Source organism: Chrysemys picta, chromosome 5 (genome assembly GCF_011386835.1).
Source record: "Chrysemys picta bellii isolate R12L10 chromosome 5, ASM1138683v2, whole genome shotgun sequence".
Classification (NCBI taxonomy): Eukaryota; Metazoa; Chordata; order Testudines; family Emydidae; genus Chrysemys; species Chrysemys picta.
In genome coordinates, this window is record NC_088795.1 from 23,999,168 (window position 1) to 24,022,456 (window position 23,289).

A 23,289-nucleotide genomic window follows, 5' to 3' on the forward strand; every position below is an offset into this window, starting at 1 on the left:
GTATAAGCAGGTAATGGCACATTCTTTGACAGACACTAATCATAAACAACAAATGCACATGTATGTTTTTACCTTTTATGATAAAAATCAATAAGTAGACCAGTACTGAACTCGTTTTTCCCCCCCGGGTAAGGAAATTTGCAGAGGGGTCAGATTGTTCAGATAGAGCCAAAGATAATTTTTCCTCTAAACACGTGTATCATTTTAGCCATTTTTAATTGCAGTTTTTCCTGGCTTTGCAACAAGATTACAAGCTGCAATACTCTAACAGGGTCAGACACCTAAATCTTCATCGATATGAAATGTACTGATTTTCAATAACGTGTTCACACAGCTTTCAAAAGACTTATGGTATTTACAAAGAACTTTTGTTCATTGCAGAGATAACACTTGTACAAATCCCATAGATTTGAATAGCAAGCTTTCTGGAAGCTGTGTATGCTATTTGTAAACAGTCATATCCTTGGTTGTGCTTTGTTTGTACGTTGCATTTTCTAAGATAACAATTCTTTATAACAACGTAGCAACCTACCATCAAGAAGATTTTCATAAGCATTTTTGCTTATCTACATGAAATATGTGACTGTACAGTTGGCGTTTCTGTTAGGTAACCACCCCAAATGTCTAAGTTTTGGGTACTGAGGCACTGAAGTACATTTAAAGTGAACGTGCTGCTGATAATATATTTCTTAGCAATTTTATTACCAAGATAACAGATTGAATTTTCTTGCTTAAACATTTGCAGGATGAAACACTATTTAAAGGCAAAGGTTTACTAGATCATACTCATGAAGGCAAAATGGCATTTACAACACACATTATTGCTATAGTTCAAGAAAGAGTGCCAATTTTTCACACAGAAAATGAAAAAAAAAAAGATTTCACTGCACACATTAAATATATAGCAATGTTAAATTCATAGTATTTCTCATTGAACATTACTGAAACAGTGACTTGGATTAATGTGATTCAACAAATACAAAGGCTTCCCCCCAAACAAAACAAGAAGATTCTCCTTTTCCACCTACTTCATAGATCTCCAGAATGGTAATGATTTCACCTGGGTCAACGAAAGGGCCTGTGCATTCTAACAACAGGCTGAATGGGTAAAGAAGTGTGAAGTTGATCCATTAAGGATTAGATGAAAAATCTGGACTCAAGTATCCTAGCTTCGGTATATCTGACACCCCTGAAAAGGTTAATCAAGCCTCAGAAGTTACTCAGTCACTGTGGAATGCACTCAGGATATGATCAGTCAATGAGAGTTTGATTTTACATTATAAAGCTCAGCATGGCAGGGTCCATGTCTTTATCTGTGTCTTGTACAATGCGAAGCTCAGTATCAGCACTTGATTAATAAGGATAACATAATGCTTGCAACTTCGCGGTCTTGCTAAAGACTGTTGTGGGTGACATTCCTTTGGAAATAGTCTAAAATTGTCTTTTTGGCTTTCAGGAGTATGCATCGCTCCTGCTTATGTAGTTGAATCCTAAAGATTCAGATAAGGCTGTAATAGGACTTTCAAAAGCATGTAGGCTTCCATAGAAGAGTTTTCTCAGCCAAAAAATAAACAAAAGGAAAAGGACGGGAATGCAAGGAAGCCAATAACTCTTCTATCTACAATTCATGACAGCGATTCAGGTGCTAATTCTTGAGGCTCCTTTAGAGAAGTGAGGTGGAAAGGACTTGGGGCAACGCTGCTTGTTCCGCTAGAGAAGAAGATATACACAGTTTGCTAGAAAAAAACTGCAGATTTCAGCATGAATGATAAAAAAGATGAGGGGGAATGCATTCAGTGATAACTAGGTATGTGTAGGGGAGGAAATGATAATGCGAGCTCCAGAGTAAATTGGATGGGCTTGTCAAAGCCAAACCAGATAATGTTGCCATGGTTATTGAGTCACCCAGATAAAGAGACCAATGTTCGCTATACTGTATAAAGGTTTGGGGTAGTCTTTGTGATCCTTTATGAGGGCTTTCGGTAGATACTAATGTTCAGATGTGCAGCTGGGTATCTCTGTATCATCAGGGAAAACAAATCAAAGAGTTAAAAGGAAGGGGAAGGGATGTCAAAATGCTGTTGGAGCCATCATTTGGGACCATTTCTAACAGGGTCTCATGAGAATCTAGACTGATTGATTTATCACTATCTTTTCTGCATAATGGGTAGTCTGACTGATTTTATTGATTCTCAGTTATGTTCGGTATCATGTGCTTTATTAGATCAAGTGGCTTATATACTTAGTCACATGCCCAGAAATGAGTTTTAAAGGCTGCGGCAGATACATACACATGCTGTAGAATCTGCATTTAAGTTTTTAACAGTTACACACAGCCAATTCTACTTTGTTTTATGAGTGAAAAGATCATTGTGAGTTAATGCACAATATATACTTGCAGGGAGATGCAGATTGGTGTGTATTTAAAAAAAAAGTTATTTTCCCCCTTTATTGGTGCAATAGGAATAGCAACAGTGCTACTGGGGAAGATGATTTCCAATTTATTGCTACTCAAGACCTGGATACTAATCAGAGTTCTTGGTCCATAGCTAATGAATTTGGAATTTTTGTGGCAGAAAAATTAAAAAACATGATGACCTATCAAGAATCTGGCTGCTGTGAAAATATAATTAGTGCCTATGAAGCTGGAGACCCAGCTCAAGGATTTTGTGGCAAGGGCAGCAAGGGCAAAGAAAGTCACATTAAAAAGAGATGCAATCTCTGGTGGGTCATTTGAATTTCATCTGCAGGGTAATTTCCATGCCATTTAGCCATCTCCACAGCGGGAATAAAGAGGACTAAATATGTTATTAAAATGACAAAGTCAAACAAGGGGGGGATTTGGGTATGTGGGCAGTATGTTTGATGAAATTCAGTGAGAGAGTAGGATGAGTTAGTGTCAGATCAGGGATTTCAAGTGTTCACAGAAAGATACGGTACACTGGGGAGGAAGGGGCTGGAACACACACATTCAAGGTTCATGGTGTGTTGAGGATTAGTCCCATATAAGCAAAAGAGAGGATTACAAAACCACTACACTAGCATGGTTTGCAATTGTTCCCAACATTGGTGACTCTGCTCATTTGGGCGTGTAGGTCAACGAGCTGCAGGATCTCTTTCTGACAACTTATGCATTGTGAGATCCATTAACAAATAATTAGTGGATTTAGGCCTAAATAAATGCACTGTTATTGAGGTTTTTTTCCTCCTTGAAATTCAGATTTTTAAATCTAGGCTTTTCAGAGCAAAGCATGTGCCTCACTTGTTAACTGTCTGACTGATATGGGCAAAGAAAAAGGAAGGGGCTTTCTTGCTTTCAGATCACACGGGATTCAGAGGAAAAACAAATGCAGTAGGTCAAACTGGTCTGTGGTAGGTGACCAGTCCCAGACACGCCTGCTGTTCCCCATTGGTGATGAACCCAAGGTTAGAACAGATGGTGATATCACTGTCTGCTCTCCCTTGGGGTTTTCATCAGTTGAGAGCAGCCTCCATTTTCAGTGTAGGCTCCATGGAATCTCCTGCTGGCATCTGCTGCCAGGGGATATGATGAATCAACTCACTTCCTAACCACCCTAAGAACGCCTCCACCCTGCTTGTGGTGAATGTAGCCATGTAACTCTCCTTATTTTGCTTTCTGGGCACGGCCCCTTTAACTTTCTACAGAATGCCCCTCTCCGCAGGGGGAGCTGCCATTTTATGAGGCAGGGTTAATGCAGCATATTTCAGAGGAGACATGCCCCGCCCTCTGTCATGGAGACTTTATTTTTGTTCTTTCTGGTTGTGTTGTTTTCCTTAATCTAAAGTAAACACCAGACTGCACAGGAAACATAACTCCCCACGTTTAGGGTGGACTATCTGACTGACACTCTTAAGGGAGGATTTTCTGTGGGAAGAATCCCTATCAGGGTCAGTTAGGACATAAGGTAGAGCAGACCTGGTGCAAATTTGGCCTATAATGTTTGGTCCTGCTATGTGTGGGAGTCAGAGCTTTTTGGACGGACAAGTGCCTGTCCATCATCTTTACTTACAGAGAAAACCACTGACCTTCATTAAAATCACAAGTCCTGAATCGGGGCAGTGTTGAAATACCTTGAATTCCTAAAAAAAAGCAGTTATGAATAGTATGCCTAGCTTTAAGCTATATTTTTGGATTATGGGACTCTAAATTCATTCTCCTTACTTCCGTGCATTTTTTTCTTTCTTATTTAAGATTCAGGTATATCTATTAATGAGTACTAAGAATAAACCTGCTGTTTTGTGACTTTCTTAGAAATAAGTTCCTGGCAAATGAAAGCAATATAATTTAGAGAGCATCCAAAACACGTTGGACCAGATTTTCAGCTGCTGTATACTGTATACTTCAATGAAGCAGTGCTGATTTATAGCAATTGAAAATCTGAGCCGCAGTGAGAAAATGTATTTAAATAAGTCCGGCCAGAAGTCTGATACCCAGTGCCTTGTACCCTGTGTAGTCATTTACATCTGAGAAAAGTGAAAGCCAATTGGGAGGAAATGCTACCAGAACAGAGTTCTCTGCTCGTTCATGTCACTGATAGCATTTTACAGCCACTTTGCACTGGTGTAGGTGACTATAAATGGTGTCAGGCAGTGGGGAATCATTCATAGATTCATAGACTTCAAGGCCAGAAGGGACCATTATGATAATTCTAGTCTGACCTCCTGCATAACTCAGGACAAAGCACCTTATGCAATAATTTCTGTATCAAGCCCATAACTTCTGTCTGAGCATATATAATACAATATAGAATATATTTTTAAAAGATATCCAGTCCTGATTTAAAGGCTCAGTGATGGAAAATCTACCAATTCCCTAGCTAAGTTCTTCCAATAGTCAATTACCCTAACTGTTAAAATGTTGCACCTTATTTCTTGTCTGAATTTGTCTAGCATCAGTTTCCAACCATTAGATCTTGTTATGCCTTTTTCTAGTAAAGAGCTATTTGCTACCATGTTGTTTACGTACAAGACAATGTAGAAAATTATGAAGTAAATATATCCTTAAAATACAAAGATATTCACAAATCATATAAGGCAAAAAAGAAAATATACATAGTTTTCACTTGATGCAATAAGCTAAAGAGGAGCCCAAATTCTGAGCTGCAAAACCTATGCAACACCTCGGAAGTGAAGCGGGTTGCACAGGGAAAATCAGGTCAAAATTTGACCCACCATATCCAGATCTGGTGGCTGATTCTCCACTGCCTTGTAAAAGCACACTTACCCGTTCAAGGTGAGCACAAAACATGACCAGATCAGAATTCTCCACTCACATATGATGGTGATTTTTTCATATTACAGTCCCTGTGGACTCTCTTGTCACAAGTGTAAATGGTTATACAAGGAACAAGGTTGTGGAGAATCAGGCCCCTGGACTCCTGAAATTTCACCTGTCCTGCAGGATGGGAGTATCTTTCTTAGAGAAACTCTGTGTTATGCAATGGAATTTACCTTGCAGGAGAGGAGGAAATTCAAGGTACAGATAAATAACTCTGCAGGCTGCTTCATTCGAAGGTGGTATTTTGCATTTATGGCTGACTTATGTACGGTACAACAAGTAACCAGTAAATGTAGTGACAGGTGGATACTTGGCTGGGATGGAGCCACTTGCCAGTCTGAGCCAGACTTCTTGACCGTAGTTTAACTCCAGTAAAGCATGCCCAGTTATTACCCTGTCAATGTACTTGTTACCGTTGACATTTTCAGACTGGAAAGCGAGCTTGTCTATTCCATCAACCACTAAATAGCCAGAGACGCGAGGACTGAATGATGCAATGGTGTACTCGAAAACATACACCCCAAGATATGGAACACGGAACTTTCCACTTGCTGGGACATAGGAAGATCCATAGTTGACATCCAGATTATTAAATCTGATGGGGCCAGGAGTCGTCATCCCATAGGTGTGAGAGGCAAAGAAAGCCACCATAGGTGCATATCTGTAAGATCCTTTGGAAAAATCTGCAAAGAGTAAAGAGTATTTCTAAGATACGTTTCTTGGTCTTTCCCTCCCACTTCCCATCTGTTGCATAATTAAAGAGGACCCATATTGTATGTCAGAGTTTCAAGTAGGAATTGAAACAGAGACAGTGTAGAAACATTTCAGGCATCTCGTCAAGTAGCTTCAACAGCTAGAATAGAAACAAAATGAATCCCTATGCACTGCAGAAAATGCACAATTAGTGCCAAGTGCACCTACAAAAGCTATATGTCAGAAACAGCAAGGGAACTTCATTGTTGACTGCACTGCATTATTATTAAGAAAAGCTTTTATTTTTCCTCTTGCCCCCACTGCAGGATCTCTTTCTTTCCCTGTAAAGGTTTGTGATACACAGTGTGTATGGGTGTTCTGAAGCCAGGAATTGTGCTCACAGACCCTAGACAAATATGGGAGAGATTTAGCACTCCTGACAACGAACGGGGGAAATAAAAATGTATGGGTTTTTTTCCCATTCCAGCTGAGCATACACGCTAATATCCCTGCTACTGTACAAATGATTTTACTCACTATTCATATGTAGTCATGAATGAGAAGCAGCCAAACAGCTGCTGCAAGTAGCGTTCAAATCACATTTCATGTGGCTTGGATGTAAAATGTGTATTTATTTATTTTTAAGCTTGGCTGAACAAGTATATTTTCTGCTTTCCCTGTTACCAGTAGCATTTATGTGGCTTTCAGGGTACAGATCATTAGGTGGCCTAGTAATTCCTCTGATTTGATTGACTGGCTGAGGATCTGGCCCCAGGCTCAGTAGTAGCTAATGGGATTTACAGCACACCCCAAGAGGTGCTGGGCCCATCATTTCCCAGTGAAGGGACTTCACTATTGTGTAATAAAATTCCATCTCAGTTTGTTCAAATACATTTCTAACACCTTCCCCAGTAAACTGTCTACTCAACCCACCACGGAGCTCTCTGGGTTTGTGGCTGGCTCTGTGACCCAGACCAATTAAACCTTGTGATGTGGGCCACACTAAAATAGGGGATTATGGGTCATCAACAGGGATTAAGTCCTTCAATGCTAAAGCACAGGACTCTTCTACTTGAGCTAAAGGAGTAACTTTAAGTGGTAGCAGCAGTAGTAGGCCCTTATCCTCTGTGAACCAGTCTCTAGAGGGGGCCACAAGACCGTGTATTATGTTAGCAAATGCTGGCTGATTAGTGCATGATGCAAATTGCTCATATGCATTAGTATGCTACATTGCTAAATACTGTACTTACCTACAGTAACAGAATTTTCGTCTACCAACTTCATACTGCAGTTGACTCCTCCGAAGGGGTGGCGACAAGCACAAATAAAACTCTGCTTTTCATTGATGCAGGTTCCTCCATTCTGGCAGGGGGAGGTAGTGCAGCCCAAATACTCACCTGTTTTAAAGGAAAAAAAATAACCTGAATTGTCATGGTCGCTATATTCACAAACATTAATTACAATGATGCCCACTGGGTCTTGACTAGGGCCATGCAAAACTTTTTTATCCATACTTGAAATCAGGTGAATTTCCCCTTCTGAATTTGTGTGTGAAAGTCAACCTCAGAAAGGGTTCAGTCAGAGCAGGACCTTCCCTATCAGTCAGTCAGTCTGTTCTACTTGCACATCTTCATTCCAGGCAGACGGTTCCAGAAGCACTCTCTCTCTCTCTCTCTCACACACACACACACCCCTACATATCTTGTCAAGGTTGGCTAGATGAGATAAGATGGAAGATGTTACCTACTGTGGGTGGATGACGCAGGGTCATCTAACAAATTTGCAATTAGGCCATGGCAAGTAGGCCCATTTCTGGCCCTGAATCAGTGTCCACCAACCCACTGCAAGCTATCTCAGGGATGGCGTTCATTGCCCACCACTCCATTTGGTGGCAGCAGAACTTGGAAAGGTCACCAAATTTGGGTTATTCTGGACCAAGAAGGGCATCAAGTTCCCATGTCTTGGAGCTCTGCCAGCTGCCCCTCTCTTATAAATTCAACAGGATTCAGCTTGGATTCTCCTGAAGTCGTGGCGGTATGGCACAGGGACAGAGGCAATCCCTAAGACATAATATCTGAGTTCTGGAACACCATGATTTGTTCACTTAAAACCTTGCCCCTGCAATTTTGGGCATGCTACCACAGAGGCTGTTTTGAAAGTGTGTCCCGGAAATTAAAGACCGTACAAGGTTCATACTGTTCAATGGAAGGTGATAAAGATTAAGAGCTCCCAAACCACCTGCAGGCTTATGCACTTTTCTGAGCAGGAAAGCTTGCAAATTTTTCTTCTCCTGTTATATTGGTCAATCAAAGCCAAAAACTTTAGAGAACATTTTTCTTTGCTATAATTTGCGGTGCACTTGTCTCAGCCATACTATACAACAGACTCTGGTCTTAAGAGCAGAGTCCAGCAATTGAAATTGTGTACAGTCCTATGAAAAAGACAGCAAGTTGGACAACTTCTAGGTGTGTAAGAATAGGATGGTAAATTTAAAGGGGTAGTTGAGAGATGAAAGGTCCTTTCAAATAAGCTCTGATTGCCAGGGGAAGTGTTGTATTGTCTCTTTTCACAGATAACTCCATGACTGCAAATGAGGTATCTTTAGTTTCCAGCACAGCCCTTTCAGGTGCTATTGCATTTAGTCACATTATTTATATGATGAATTTTATTTCACTGAACAGAATGTTAAAGCTTTTTTCTCTTTGTGCAATGTCTCTTGAGTTTAGACTCATCAGACTTATGGACTGAAATACCAAAAAGGTTCTTGTGTATCTCATGTAATTTTTTCCTACAGTGAGTATCATCCATCACAATAGTGCTTGAAATAAAGCAATGTAAGATTGCAGTGTCAAAAGTCACAACACAGGCAGCTGAAGATGAAGCACTTGTTTGCTCCTGCCTGGATAATCGCTTTGCTCTAGATTTAATTGAAGTGACTCTTGACTCACATTTCTCAGACTCTCAGAACTGCTTTTGTTGTATGTGAGGAAGGATGGATAGTGGCTGATTGTGCTGTAGTTCAAAAGCACCAGCCCCTCTGGGTGGACAGTCCAGTGTGCATGGGATGCTGAATGCATCTCAGCCTGTTAACTGGCCTGTGTTTGTGCCTAGCTGCCGGGGACAACCAAAAAGGAACAAATAGGTCCACGAAGCAACCAGGAGGAGAGGCCACTGAAGCAATCTGCATTGGGGAGGAGAAGGTTGGTTAAAGGGCTGCAAAGGGAGGAACATGTGTATTGTGGAGAGTGAAGTTAAACTCATCAAGAGAGACCCTCAGATGATATGAATTGGCATAAGTCAATGGAGTTACACTAATTTACAGCAGCTGAGCATCTGACCCTCCAATTCCTAGAGAGGACCAAGCCAAGTTATTAAATCATCTATAAAAAAAATGAGGAATTTCCCAGAAGGAGCTCATCCTCTACCTGTCTGCTGAAGCACCATAGTCTCTGTGCTGTTCTTGTAGCACACTATGACCCTGTCAAGCCACCAAATATTTTCCTTCTCCTTGCACCATTCAGCACTACATGACATCCCTAAACACAACTGCCATACTGCACACATCTTCTGAATGAAGGAAAGTTGCAAACAGACTTCACTTAGGGAAATGTCTCTGAGCACAGCATTTAATCTCTTTTTATTTAAGCCTTCACAAGTCACTAGGAGAGGTAAGTGGAGGAGAGACTTGGCAAGGATAGTTAAATGAAAGGTTTAAATGGCAGAAATAACTGCAGAGGATAAGATAAATGCGGTTACTAGTTACATGCAATTCAGTAGGACGGAGGACAGATGTAATATTAAAGCAGAGTTCTGCTACTCTTAGTAAAGGCACACAGCCACAGTCTCTCTTTAAAAAGAACAGGAGTACTTGTGGCACCTTAGAGACTAACAAATTTATTAGAGCATAAGCTTTCGTGGACTACAGCCCACTTCTTCGGTAAGCTTTCGTGGACTACAGCCCACTTCTTCTTCTTCTTGCTCTAATAAATTTGTTAGTCTCTAAGGTGCCACAAGTACTCCTGTTCTTTTTGCGGATACAGACTAACACGGCTGCTACTCTGAAACCAGTCTCTCTTTAGGGAATATTCTGCTGATTGTGGTACAAACAAATCTTCAAACAAGTAATGAAACACTGTCAGTATCCACTGAGGTGCTATTTAGAAAGATATTTAATAATCTGATGGAACAGATTATTGCAGCTGGCCTGCTTATTGAGAGGCATGAGTCCGATTATTTCATTTGGGAATGGCTTAAGAGGAAGGCATTTGGAAGTCATTTCTCAATCCTTGGTTTTCAGTAACTGATGGGCAGAGTTTGGGATTATCCTGAGCCAAATTGATTTCTAACACTCCCAGAGGCTGTCATACCACAATGTAGTCGCAATTAGGCCAGTAGTCTGAATCTGGCCCAATCTGACAGCGATAAAAGTAATGGCTGTTTAGTGGCACAGGTGAAATGAATTCCGGGTCTCAGTCCAATGGCTAGATGTCCATGGCACAAAAGGCACAGATTGATTGACTCCCCTGTAGGCAATCTCAGCAGAGAGGCCAAAGCACGAAATTACGCTGTCACCTCATTAGTAGCATTTAGGGTTGAAGCACATTGGCCTTGCAGTGGGGAGGTAGCTTGTACTGCAGTAGCTCTATCCTTACTGGTTCTTTTTTAAAACAGAGAATGTGAGTCTCCAGGACTTCCATTGCAATGCCTTTTGTGAGCACTAAATTAAAAAAAAAAAAACATCACCATCGCCTTTCAGCTGCCTATTATTCTATCAAACTAAATATGCACAATTGAAGTATGAAGAGTCAAATTGAATTAGAATAATGATCAGTCTCTTGCAATTAAAACACTTAATGCAAAATACAAATGGGCTTATTTTACTGCAGGCTTGAATGATAAAGCAACAATGAAAGCTTAACATTTCTGTCAGGAAGAGTCAAAATTTACATGTATCAGTAAAATGTGACCCAAAATAGATCTCTAGTTCCACATCTACAGACTGCAGATCTCCAACTTAACCCTCATTATGAGTGTCCCACCCCCAATGGAACAAATGGGAAGTGTGCGTTAAAATGAAATGGTCTGATATAGCTTATTGAAAGACAAAAACGTTCAGTCTGTACTGTTGTTATCCATTATTACACATACCATGCTTCTGGGAGTCTGGGCCAGAAACAATAAGGAGGAAGATAGGAAATAAAGTGGAAATATTTTTGAAACCTTAATAAACTATAACTTCTGGGATGCTTGATTCTCTGATGAACTGTGAACGGTTGACTTTAGTCAGGTCCATGTGAGTGTACTGAGATGGAAGGAATGAAAATAAGATACCGGAGATGAGAACTAAGAGAAAATAACCTTTATGCTTCTCTCCCCATTTCCTGGTCTCTTGGTCTCTCACACACTGGCACAAAATACATCACCTGCTCAAAGACTGTCATCCCACTGAAGTCGGTTATTTGGTGGAGCCATTACTTAGATATTACTTTGCATTCACCCCAAATTCCCATTATATTCAACACAAGATAGGATGAAAGGGCTTGAATTGACTCTGCTTTCCTTGTGTATACCTGTAACCACAGATGGCTTCAGAACTGCTGTCTCCTTGATTTCAAAACGTCAGTCACAAAATTCCCATTCAGTTAAGTAGGGCCAAATCCTGATCACACGGAAGTCAAAGGAAATTCTACCATTGACTTCAATGGGACCAAGATTTGGCTCTACTTGCATGTGGGTTGCAGGATTAGGCTCCTGAAGCGGTCACAAAACTAAACAGAGGGCTCATCTTCACTATGGGGAGATCGACGCCGCTGCAATCGATGCAGTGGGTGTCGATTTTGCAGGTCTAGCGAAGGCCCGCTAAATCGACGGCAGATCACTCTCTGGTCGACTCCAGTACTCCACCATTCCAAGAATAGTAAGGGAAGTCAACCGGAGAGCGTCTCCCACCAATGCAGCACAGTGAAGACACCGGGGTAAGTCGACCTAAGCTATGTCGATTCCAGCTATGTTATTCACACCTTAACTTAGGTCGACTTACCCCGATAGTGAAGACAAGCCCAGAAAAACAAACATCTAAGTCCTATTAAAATCTGTAATTAGAGACTTGTAACTCAATGGTGATGCTGACCATTTGGTGGGGGAGGAATAGCTCAGTGGTTTGAGCATTGGCCCGCTAAACCCAGGGTTGTGAGTTCAATCCTTGAGGGGGCCATTTAGGGCTCTGGGGGAAAAATCTGTCTGGGGATTGGTCCTGCTTTGAGCAGGGGGTTGGACTAGATGACCTCCTGAGGTCCCTTCCAACCCTGATATTCTATGACTCTTATCACTTGTGTTGTGTATGGTTTCTTACAATATGAATAGGAAGAGTCTTTCTGGATGACAAAAATCCATCCCACAAGGAATAGGACAGAACAAACCAGAAGGATAATGTTTAGACTGTTTGTAGAACTGTACAGTAATAAACTAGTGACAGTGCTAAGGGGTTATCTACAGTGCATTCAAAAGCCTCAATAGCTTTAGAAAATCCTATAGAAACCTTGCTTTCAAACTGTATAGAAAAATTACTTGAAAAAAATTGCGTGTTTGCTATTATCTGCAAAAATACCTGCTGTCTACAAGCACATCCAAAGTTATCAAGAAAGCTATTTGTGAAAATTCAGAGTCATATAAATAATAAATAGGAAGGACATTTATTCATTAATGCTTAAAAATAAGCATCTGGCAGCTTCCTGTGCTCCAGGCAGTGGCCCTTGTGACAGTTTCCAACAAAGTGAAAGATCCAGGAGGGATCAGAGTGACATCAATTTTTTCTCCCTTTAGTTTTAATTAGGATCAAGGTTTTTTGAATTTCCATCTTTTATGCAATGACAGAGGCAGGCAGAAAACAGAGATGGCTCAAAAGGAGTACTAAGGATAAATAATTGAAATTTGCTTTTATTGTATGGAAAGGGTTTTGCAGATTTCAGTGCATTTTTAAGCATCTTTCAGTTGCCAGATAAAAGATTGATGTATCCTCCTAAGGATAAGACAACTTTGGGCCCAATTCTTTAATCTTTGGGTTAATGGGGTTAATGTGTGTTTAAACTGAAGCATGTGCTTAAAAACTCTGCTGAATAGTTGGACTTAAACACATGCTTAAATACTTGAACTGAGGCCTTAGTCAGTGTACATTTCAATAAAGCTCAAGCACTTGCAAGCTACCACAAAAGGGTCTCAAACAGAGTGAAACTGAAGTTGGCTTTTAAAATCAAATGGATTTTTAGGAATAATTTTTTTGCACTATTGGCTTAGCTTTAGTAATGGATGTGTGGAAATCGGAAACTGATCACAAATGGGGAAAAAACTGGATAGGTTCCTGCACATAATGCAGATTCCAGTTAAACATGGTAAAGAACCTGGGAGAAAATGGGATAGAAAAGGTGGATGAGTGAAACAAAGAGATTTGCCAACACTTGAGCACATATAAAAGGGAAGTGTAACATGGAAATATTTATTTCCCTTACCATTACCTATCCTGCATAGACCGTGGATACATTTTTTAAAAAGTGCCCTTGTGACTTAGGAGCCCAAGTCCCATTTAGAAAAATGACAGGCTCCTAAGTCACTAAACCATTTTTGAAAATTTTACCCAGAGTCTTATTTTTTTCTCATTTTATTTCACTTTCACAGAAGTGACACAGACTAAGCATTTGCTTGTATTGTAGAATTTCAGTCAAAGCTGATGCCTAATATTGTACCTCAAATTTTATATTTTTATTTTTTGCTATTAGACCTCTGACATGAAGTTAGGAAACCATTCACATGTGGTTCTTCTCTGAAAAGTGCCTTTGTAAAAATGACATCATCTTACTTGTTTTTTAGGTATACTTAGTCACACCCATTTTACTGACTAGAGCCCTGATCCTGCACATACTTAGGCATATGTTTAACTTTAAGTACACTGGTAGTCTTACCGAAGCTTTGAAGTAGCTAGCAGTAGTCCCATAAAATCAGTGGGATTGCTCACATACTCAAAGTGAAACATGTGCCTAAGTGTTTGCAGGCTTGGGGCCTATATTACATTTTTTTTTTTACTCCCGTTAGTACTGCAAAGCCAGGCCTGCCGACAGCAACCCCGGGCCCCAGGGCAGAACAGTCAATGGGCCCCCACGCACACAAAAGCCGTGCCCATGCGGACGCGGTCCGCCTGACATTTGGGCGATGCTGCGCCTGTTCTGGTTGGTGCCCAGTGAGCTGCCAGCTGCACTGCTGGGTGCGCTCTTCTGGCACATTCAGGGCTTTCACATGCCCGCCTGGTAGGGTTGCCAACTGTCTAATCGCACAAACCCAAAGATCCTTGCCCCGCCCCTGTCCCGTCCCTTCCCTGAGACCACGCCCCTGTCCTGACCCGTCTCTGAGGCCCCCCCACACTCACTCCATCCTCCATCGCTCGCTCTCCTCCACCCTCACTCACTTTCACCAGGCTGGGGCAGGGGGTTGGGGTGCAGGCTCTGGGAGGAAGTTTGGGTGCGGGAGGGGGTGCAGGGGCCACCCGGGCCCTTTTAAATTGCCTGGGCCCCTGGGCAATTGTGCTCTTTGCCCCGCCTCCCCCATCGGCAGGCCTGTGCAAAGCTGATGCAACTCTTGAAGAGCAAACTGGATTCCTATTCTGGTTTTCACATCTTTATTCTGACATCCAACTGCAGAATCTTTATAGCTAATGCATTAGCTGGATTGCCACTTGATTTTCAGATTCTCAGTTGAATTTGAAAGGCTGGGCTGGTATTTAAAAACTAACCCATCATTACTTTTACATCCTAAACTGAGGAAAAAAAACCATGGGACCTCAGGAGGTCTTTTGCAAAAAGTCCATTTCCAGAGGACAAATACACTTTAAGAGTATGTCTACACTGCAGTTAGACACCTGCAGCTGACCCATGCCAGCTGACTTGGGCTCAAAGGACTTGGGCTAAGAAGCTATTTAACTGTGGTGTAGATGTTCAGGCTTGGGCTGTAGACCAAGCTCTGGGACGCTTGCACCTCAGACGATCCTAGAGCCTGGGCTGCCACCTATACTTGAACATCTATACTGCAATTAAACAATCCTGCAGTCCGAGCCCATGAGCCCAAGTCAGCTGGCCTGGGCCCACTGCAGGATTTTAATTGCATTATACAGACACCCATAGTCACAGATATGTTGAGAGTGATCTGCTGCATTATTTCCTCCTATTCATTTTTAGTCAAGTTCTCCTGCCAATTCTGTTGGGACTGCTAATTGACTTGGTTAATTACATTGATTACATAAGCCTTTATTATAACAGTAAAGACCCCAGCAGTTAGTGTCTGTAAAATGCATTACCTGGTTCTATAGCGTTGTCTGTGTTTCTCTGACTTCGGCCAGCCAGACTTGTGGTGGCATTCACGGTCCCTTTTTTCACCACAGCTGGTTTCTTTACAGCCTGTTTCATCTGTTTCTGGAGTTTGGTAATATTGCTCAGAGCGTCAGCCATGGATTTGTCCACATACCAGGTCAAATTAGACAGGATAGTCCCTGTTTTTATTTCTAACACAGACTCTATGAGCTCTTTTAGGCCTCTCTGCAGCAGTGGGATATCAGGTTGAGCAAGTTTAATTAACTGGGGTACACTAGCATTCACTTTTCGAATGCTGGCGGAGGCATCCTGACACAGCCCCCAAGCCTCATAAGCAGTCTTGTTTAAACGGGGGATATTAACTGAGAAACGGACAGATTTTGCTTCCAGTGCCTTGACTCTGGAATTCAGTGTCTGAAGCTTGGGAGAGACCATTTGTTCTTGTTCTGTTGAAGCAACTTTGCCTTTTTTTAGTGAAACACAATTATTCACCAAAAGCTTGGTTATATTCGACTCGATACTCTGCAGGCGAACTTCTTGATCTTTTGATACCTCTGTAGAGTGTAACAGCTTTTCTTCTAGGTGACTGATGTCTTGTTGGTGCTCAACTATTTTGGATGATGTTTCATTTAAAATGTGGTAAACTTTTCTGAGGTCAGGGAGGCTTATTTTCTCATGCTCTTCATATGGAAAATCGGAAAGGTCCTGAATTACTTTTGAAGCATATTGATGCCTTTGTTTGTCATTGACCAGTGTCTGAAGGGACTCATTCAACAGTTGGAACTGGGGAATAAATGCCAATATGCTGTCCATCTTCTCAGCACCACCACAGCAGGCCTCGGTCTTATTTTGCAGGACATTTAGAGTATCTTTCAGAACGTAGTTATCCTGAATGGAATCAACAGCATTGTTTAAAACGGTCATGGTCTTATTTAAGCCATCTTCTAGGTCCATGAGGCATTCATTAATACGGCTGTCAAAGACTTCATCTCGAGTTTGAGCCTCACTTTTAAGTCCCTCCTGGCTTTTGACAAGTTCTTTGACGGTGGAACTCAGACTATTAACAACAGTAGTTAGGTTTTCCAATGTCCTGCTGATTGCTTCCACTTCAATTTGCTGTTCATACTCTGCTGTCAGACTAAACGGTGGTCCCTGCTCAATCAAGGGTTGGAGGATCTCCATATCATAACACAAATCATTAATTTGCTCATTCATTTTGTCCATCTTATTGTCCAATGGAAAGACGACAGTAGCTAGGGTTTTGTTTAAGAAATGCACGTTCTCTTCTGTGCCCTTTAGCTTTGTTTGGAAATCATTCCTGCACTTTGATAATATGTCTTCACATTCTGTATGAACAGAATCTCTCTGAATCTCTAATGTAACAGTGAGGTTGCTGATCTTCATATCTTGTTCTCTTAAGTCGTCATGCAGCTGCAGCAGCATGAGGCCATGTTTCTTCACTTTCTCATGTAGAGTGAGAATATATTCTGTAACATTATCATCCACTGCTGTATCTGTTGGAGGGACATTTTGGTCTGACATCCGTTCAGCTGATAACAGTTGCTCATGGACCTCTTTCATTTCCGTAAGTGACTTATTCAGAGATTCATAGTAAATGGTGCTTCTTGTCTGCTCATGCTCCAAGTCAACTTCCAAGGATTTCTGCTTTGCCTGTAGTTCTTTGATGGGCTTGTCATAAGCAAGGCTCATCTCCTCTTTCATCTGCACCAGATCATTCTTCAGCTCCAGGATTTCATTCTTCGTTGGCCTGTCTTCTTTCTCCTGGGCAAACTTTTGTTGGGTCTCATTCAGCTGTTTGACTATTTCTTTTGTGCTCTCAAGATCCTCTGATAAACTAGACACAGTCTTGAAAATTTGGGCCACTGTCTCTTGTATGTCACTTTGGTAGACTTTAAACTGCTCTCTGATAAGGTCTTTGACTAGTTCATTGATACTTTTAGACTTGAGACCTAAAAAAAAAAAAAAGGCAAAAAACAAATAACTAAATAGTCTTTTGTTTATAGACATCCAACATTCTTTCATTTAATGAGTACACACAGTGTGTTGTAAGGAACTGGAATGTAATCGTTGTCTCATTGTGATCTGCTTACTTATAAATTTAATTTAATATGGTAGTAATTGTGGTGTTTGAGGACCCGATACTGTTCCCAATGAAGTCAAATGGAGCTTTACTGATGATTTCAATAGGCTCAGAATCAGAGATTGAATGTGTGGGATCAATGTTCATTTGCCTAGTCCCAAGCAGAGCAACAGAGAAGATAAGTGTGTTCTCTTGGCTTACTATGAGAAAAAGGCTTATCCTTCCCCTCAACCACCATGTTTAGAAGATTAGGGGAGGAAATATCTGTTTTACCTTGGCTGTGTTGGGTCAGGAGGGGGAGAAATAAAGAAAATTCATTGTAGCCTTCCTGCCATACATGGAGAGTGAGTAGATAAAAGGAGATGGGAGGGGAAAAAGGGAATCGAGATGGAGGGGATGGATCCTTCTAATTTTGATACTACCAACACTTTAGAACTTGTAGGCAGCAGCAGACCCATTGAAAAAGGCTGGGGCTCTGCAGGTCACACCTTTGCCTAGTTGTAGTGGCGCCTATTGTACTTTCAATATAGTTCACATAAGTACCAATTCTAGAAGAAGCTATGCCCATGGAGTTAAACCATGGTGAAATTTGGCCGAAGGAAGAGCATAAGTCATGCCTGACACATGGCTCTTCCTGGGTCTTTACAAGTAGTCAAATGTTTGCAAATGCCACAGATGCTTTTGGGTTCTTGCCTCTATAACTTCTGAAAATTATTTGGGCTGCAATTAGGATTCAAAATGAAAATTGTTTCATTCAACAAGCCTGACTATACAGGAAGCTTCTTGTGTTAAGCATCTTGAATTGTGTGTGTATTTCCAGCTGGAAAAGTAGTGAGCCAAATTGGTAATAGCAGCTTTTTAGGACATAAGAACAGACCTGCTGTATATTGTGTCTGGTGAAATGACCGGTAAACACTTCAGATGCTTAGACAAGGGAGCTGTCACTTGTTCAGCAAGTGGCTTTTTTGAGCCAAGAGATATAATAGGGGAGAGGGGCAGTTGGTGCAAGAGCATGAAGAGATGCCATTTAAGAAATGGCAGGGAGTTCTCCTGGCAATTCACGCACTTATTTATTGTGTTCTAGGGTCACAGATGTTTGGGTGATTTTTACACATAGAATAATAGAGCAAAGGAAGAAGATTGAGCTGCCCCCTATTTTTTTTACTTTTCACCCCTACAAACAAGCAGAGTTTATATATAGTACATTGGTGCTTAACTGCTGGGCACAACTCTGCTGCGGCAGGAAAGCAGCAAAGTTAGAGAAGATTGTAAGGAGGAAACCTGAAAATGAAAACCCAATGGGTGAAGAACTGAAGATGTGGTTTAAGACTAAAATAATTTACATACATAATGTGGTGTCTTCACCCAGGATTCAGAAAAGTTGCTTCATTTTGGAATATGTTCCGGATTTTTAAAAGAGTAAACAGAGGGCAGGGCAGGATCTTAATAGTTATGGAGAGAGACAAGGTACCTTTATCAGAGCTCTTCAGCTAAGCAGCATCAAGTCTTGCTAATATTTGGATAGGAGACCACTTGAAAGAAAATCTGGGTGCTGTAGAAAGAGATGTTTGTTGGGGGCTATATTGTACCCTCACCTTCCTGGTCACTCAGTGCTCCATCTTAACTAAAAGCAACCTGCCTGCTGTGGAGCACAACACCCCTGCTTTTCAGATATTCCCCCATTATCAAGCAGATCGGCAAAATGCACAAGCCTAGGTTCTGCCCTCCCACTGCTGGGGGGGGCCTGGATCAGCGTTCACATTGCATTCCCCGTCAGTACCCGTCCCAGGCCGGGGAAGCTAATGGTCCAACCAGCGGACCAAATTTGGTGATGAATCCTGGTCACATGCCACATGAGGCTCATTGTACATATGCTAAGAAGACGACTGCTTGCAGACCAGGGTAGCCAGCCAGCTGCTACACAGGGAGAAATCTGCATCCTTTCAGTGGCTGCAGTCACCCTTTTTTTGCCCTGGAGAGAGCAGGGCAGGAATTGTGCCTTCGCAGGGTTTTCGGTCTCTGAGTCACAGTCCCTCCTTATTGGGGCTACTCCTTGGGTGGTGCAACTTGTATAGCCCCCTGGCTCAGGGCCGTGCCGAAAGCTGCAGGTTAGTTAATTTGTAAAACCAAGATCCCTGCTACTGGTGGTCAGTAAAGATCCCTGGCCATTTTAGCAAGATTACAGGTATTAATCCCAGTTTCCGGGCCAAATTCCAATTTGGGTACTTAATTACAGTCTGCATCTATAAATTCCCTTTGCAGTTTCAACTATTAATGAAGGAATAGCATGTATCATAGTGTACATGCAAAAGAGGGCAGAGTTAAGGTTTCATGTCCAATTGTAACTGGCATCTTGACTTCTAATTGCTTAACTCTACAGTCAATTTAGTGTTTTAAATATAATATAAAGATACTGTTATAATAATGGAAGGATTCAATTTTAAAATGTCAGAAGAGAAAAAAAGCAAATGGGAGAGCAAGAATGTAATTTGGGGGAGAAAATAGATATAAAACCTAGACAGAAAATAGAGGGAAAATGTTCAGAGAGAATAACTTGGGCATGAAGAAGGAAGGAGGTCTGGTAATGCAGTGAAGAACCTACTGAAAAGGTCTTTCTATTCTTGGAGTATCTGATTCTCATTATAAAAATGCAAGGAACATGACAGACACCCTGCTTATTGGTGCCATTTGTGTAAGGTAGGACAGAAGTATCCAAGTATGCTCTCAGGTGCAAAGAGATGAAGACTTTGGCATATATGGTACTGTTAGTACACAGAATAGATCTCAACAAGCAGCCATTGTGGCCGAGCAAATAGAGCACTGTACTGGACACAGGAGACATGGGTTTGAATCCTGGCTGTACTGATACCTTGCTGGGTGACCTCAGGCAAGTCACTTGTGGCTCCATTTCCCCATATGTAAAATGGGGGAAATGATACTGGCCTCTTTGATAGGATAAAGTGCTTTGAGATCCACTGATTGAGAGCTAGGTACTGATATTACAAGTGTTGGGATAAGGAGGCAGAGGAAAAACATGTGGCGAGCACAGGAAAGGAGCAGAAGATCTCAATGGAAAGAAAGATTGGCTGTAACTGAAAGAGGACAAACTGAGTGGCATACAATCCTTATGGGCTCAGTAGTGCTGTACAAGCAAATCACTGCATTGGGGTGGTGCAGATCTACCCCAAGTCAGGGGAGCATTCAGTGCTCCTGGGAAACATGTGCTGCTGCTACACCTTTTCATGGGGTGCAGCATCCTATCCACTGTGCATCTGTCCTGCTCCTCAGGTCAGTGTGGAAGTGGTCTGAGGACATGGCCAATCTGGTATGCTGTTTGCTCCGGGGGAATATGGAGGGAGTAGTACTTGTGTACTGCGGAGTGGAGAACTGCAATTATTCCTAGCCCTCATGAAGACAGCACCAGGGGGAGATGTGACCCTAGTTTCCTGTCTCCCCACAGTGCACCTGCATAAAGATCAGCAACAACCCGGGCCTGAGATTTATAATTAGAGCTAATAAACGCAGTTGACGGCAGCACTTTCATCAGAGCAACTTGATTAGGAGATTGATTTATGTTGGTAATCTAACACAGAACTAGTAATGGGAGATTTCATCTAGCCAGGTAAAACATGGGACATGATAGGCAATAAAGGCTCAAAAACTGTAGACAGACATAGTATAAAAACTGCTATTCTTAGAATGTACATTCATAATTAGGTTTATAAAGATTCTAAAATAGAGGTGGAAAGCATGAGCATGGGATTTCAGCAATGCACATCTTGGAAGAATGTGGAAATGATGGATAATGCAGAAAGGAATAAAGAAATGCATAGAAAAGATGCAGAGGGGAAATGGGAAATGTTTGAAGACAAATTAAATGTATGCCCAAGAGTCAATAAATGTAGAAGTGAAAGCAGGCCAATATGAATGATAGAGAGAGTATAAATGTGATCAAAGGTAAAGGAGAGCCACACAGTATGTGGAGTATACAACTCTGGAGACAGAAGGATTGGAAATGTGAATTACATTTCATAGACTTAGAAAAGCAAAGGCATGTTGTTTATGCCTACAGTAGCAGTTTCCTAAAATTATTCTCAGCCAATAGATAAAAAAAACAAAGCAAGTAGTTGGGGGCAAATCCTGGGAAACTGAACAAAATGTTGCAGCTCTGAGGGAAGGAATTTTCGGCCCTGATGAGCTGAGATATCTGTGCCGCTGGACCATAGCTATTACTACGGGGTATGCAAGGGAGTAGTCAATGTGTGTCATTGCTCCTCCTTATTTTCTACAGGCGGATCCGCACTGACACATTGGCCATGCCCTTACCACCTTCCCAAAATAGCTATTTTCTTACCTATTTTAGGGGTCAGGGTTTATGTCATCTTTAAAAAAAAAACCATAGAAGTCAAGAAAGAACTTGACTTAACTACAAATAGATAGCAAGGTTTCATAAAAGGGAGATCATGTCTAATAAATATTGCTTTGAGTTTTCTTCTGTTAATTGGATCCACTTACTCTTTGAGGTCATGAAGAATTATTTTCTATGGGTGAAATCCTGGCTGTCCTGAAATCAGTGGGACTTTTGGCACTGACTTTAATGAGGCCAGGGTTCCACCCTTCATGTTTAATCTAATCTTTCCTTCGTTTTTTCCCTCTGGCTAAACTTGTCTCTACTGTGCTTATCACTGGGGCATCAGAGCATCGCATTGGCTATCTTTATCCTGTTTCTTTCAGTCTTTCAGTTGTATTAGCAGTCCTAGATTCTTCCATTGTGAAAGCTCCTTTCTCTTAGGAAATCTCTCCTCCCCCTGGCATCCATCAGGATTACTGGGGAGAAAGGTATCCCTTGAATTCACATTCCTGAAGGCACCTCTCCTTTAACAAACTTAAAACTCCCTTCACTAAACAAGGACACACCGTGAGACAAGTAGATCACATCCTGAAATGGACCACCCAAATACTCCAAGAGAACCTGGTTCAATACAGAAATAAAACCCCCCTCCAACCACACACCCCTAGTTGTCACCTACCACCCTACACTGGAACCTGTATGAGTATCAAACAACACAATTCATACCCAATGTGGACCATATCCTGAAAGAAATATTTCCTTAACCCCCCTCATCTGACCTTCAAACAACCCCCCAACTTCTCCAAGCTCATTATCAGAAACAAGCTGCCTAGAGCCCAGGACACAACAACTCAAAGCAGCACCAGATCCTGCCAGAACAACAGATGCAAAACCTGCAGACATATCTCCACTGCTACGATGATCAATACCCCACACAACACAGCTTTCAAGATTCATGGGTCCTACACATGCCTATTACAACGTGTGGTGTACCTCATTCAGTGCACTAAACGCCCCAATAACAACTATGTGGGTGAAACCAGACAATTGCTACGCTCTCAAAGGAACTCACACAGGAAAATAATAAAAGACAAAAACACCACATCACCTGTGGGTGAACACTTTTCACAAAGCAATCACTCTATATCTGACCTATCAGTCCTCATCCTCAAAGGAAACCTGTGCAAACCTTCAAAAGATGAGCCTGGGAGCTTAAATTCATAACTTTGCTAGATACTCAAAATCATGGACTGCACACAGACACTGCATTTATGCCTTATTACAATAATCTATAACCCATTTAAACTCTGCCCCCAGCTTTTGTTTTTTCCTCCCCCACCCCATGACAGGAAAGGTGTTAACGGTTCACTTCAACTTGAATGGTCCCTTGAAGTATGTTAACTTCTTATGTTAAGCAATCTGTTCCACTTTGTATCTAGCTGTGTCACTCTGGATAGGTCTACACTGCAATTAAGCATCTGTAGCTGGCCCA

At 41.6% G+C, this 23,289-nt stretch overlaps 1 protein-coding gene across 14 annotated transcripts in view; it reads right to left on the reverse strand.

Moving 5' to 3' along the window:
• Positions 1–681: 681 nt before the first annotated feature.
• MMRN1 (multimerin 1) overlaps positions 682–23,289 on the reverse strand; it is a 68,943-nt gene continuing 46,335 nt past the window's right edge. For all 14 annotated transcript variants that reach the window (XM_024103107.3, XM_065596106.1, XM_065596115.1 and 11 more), the window contains 3 exons: positions 15,333–17,315; positions 7,243–7,389; positions 682–5,982 (listed from right to left, as the gene is read on the reverse strand). In XM_024103107.3, the coding sequence (XP_023958875.2) occupies positions 5,561–5,982; positions 7,243–7,389; positions 15,333–17,315 (2,552 nt within the window). In that variant the 3' untranslated portion in view covers positions 682–5,560. The remainder of the gene's footprint in view (positions 5,983–7,242; positions 7,390–15,332; positions 17,316–23,289) is intronic.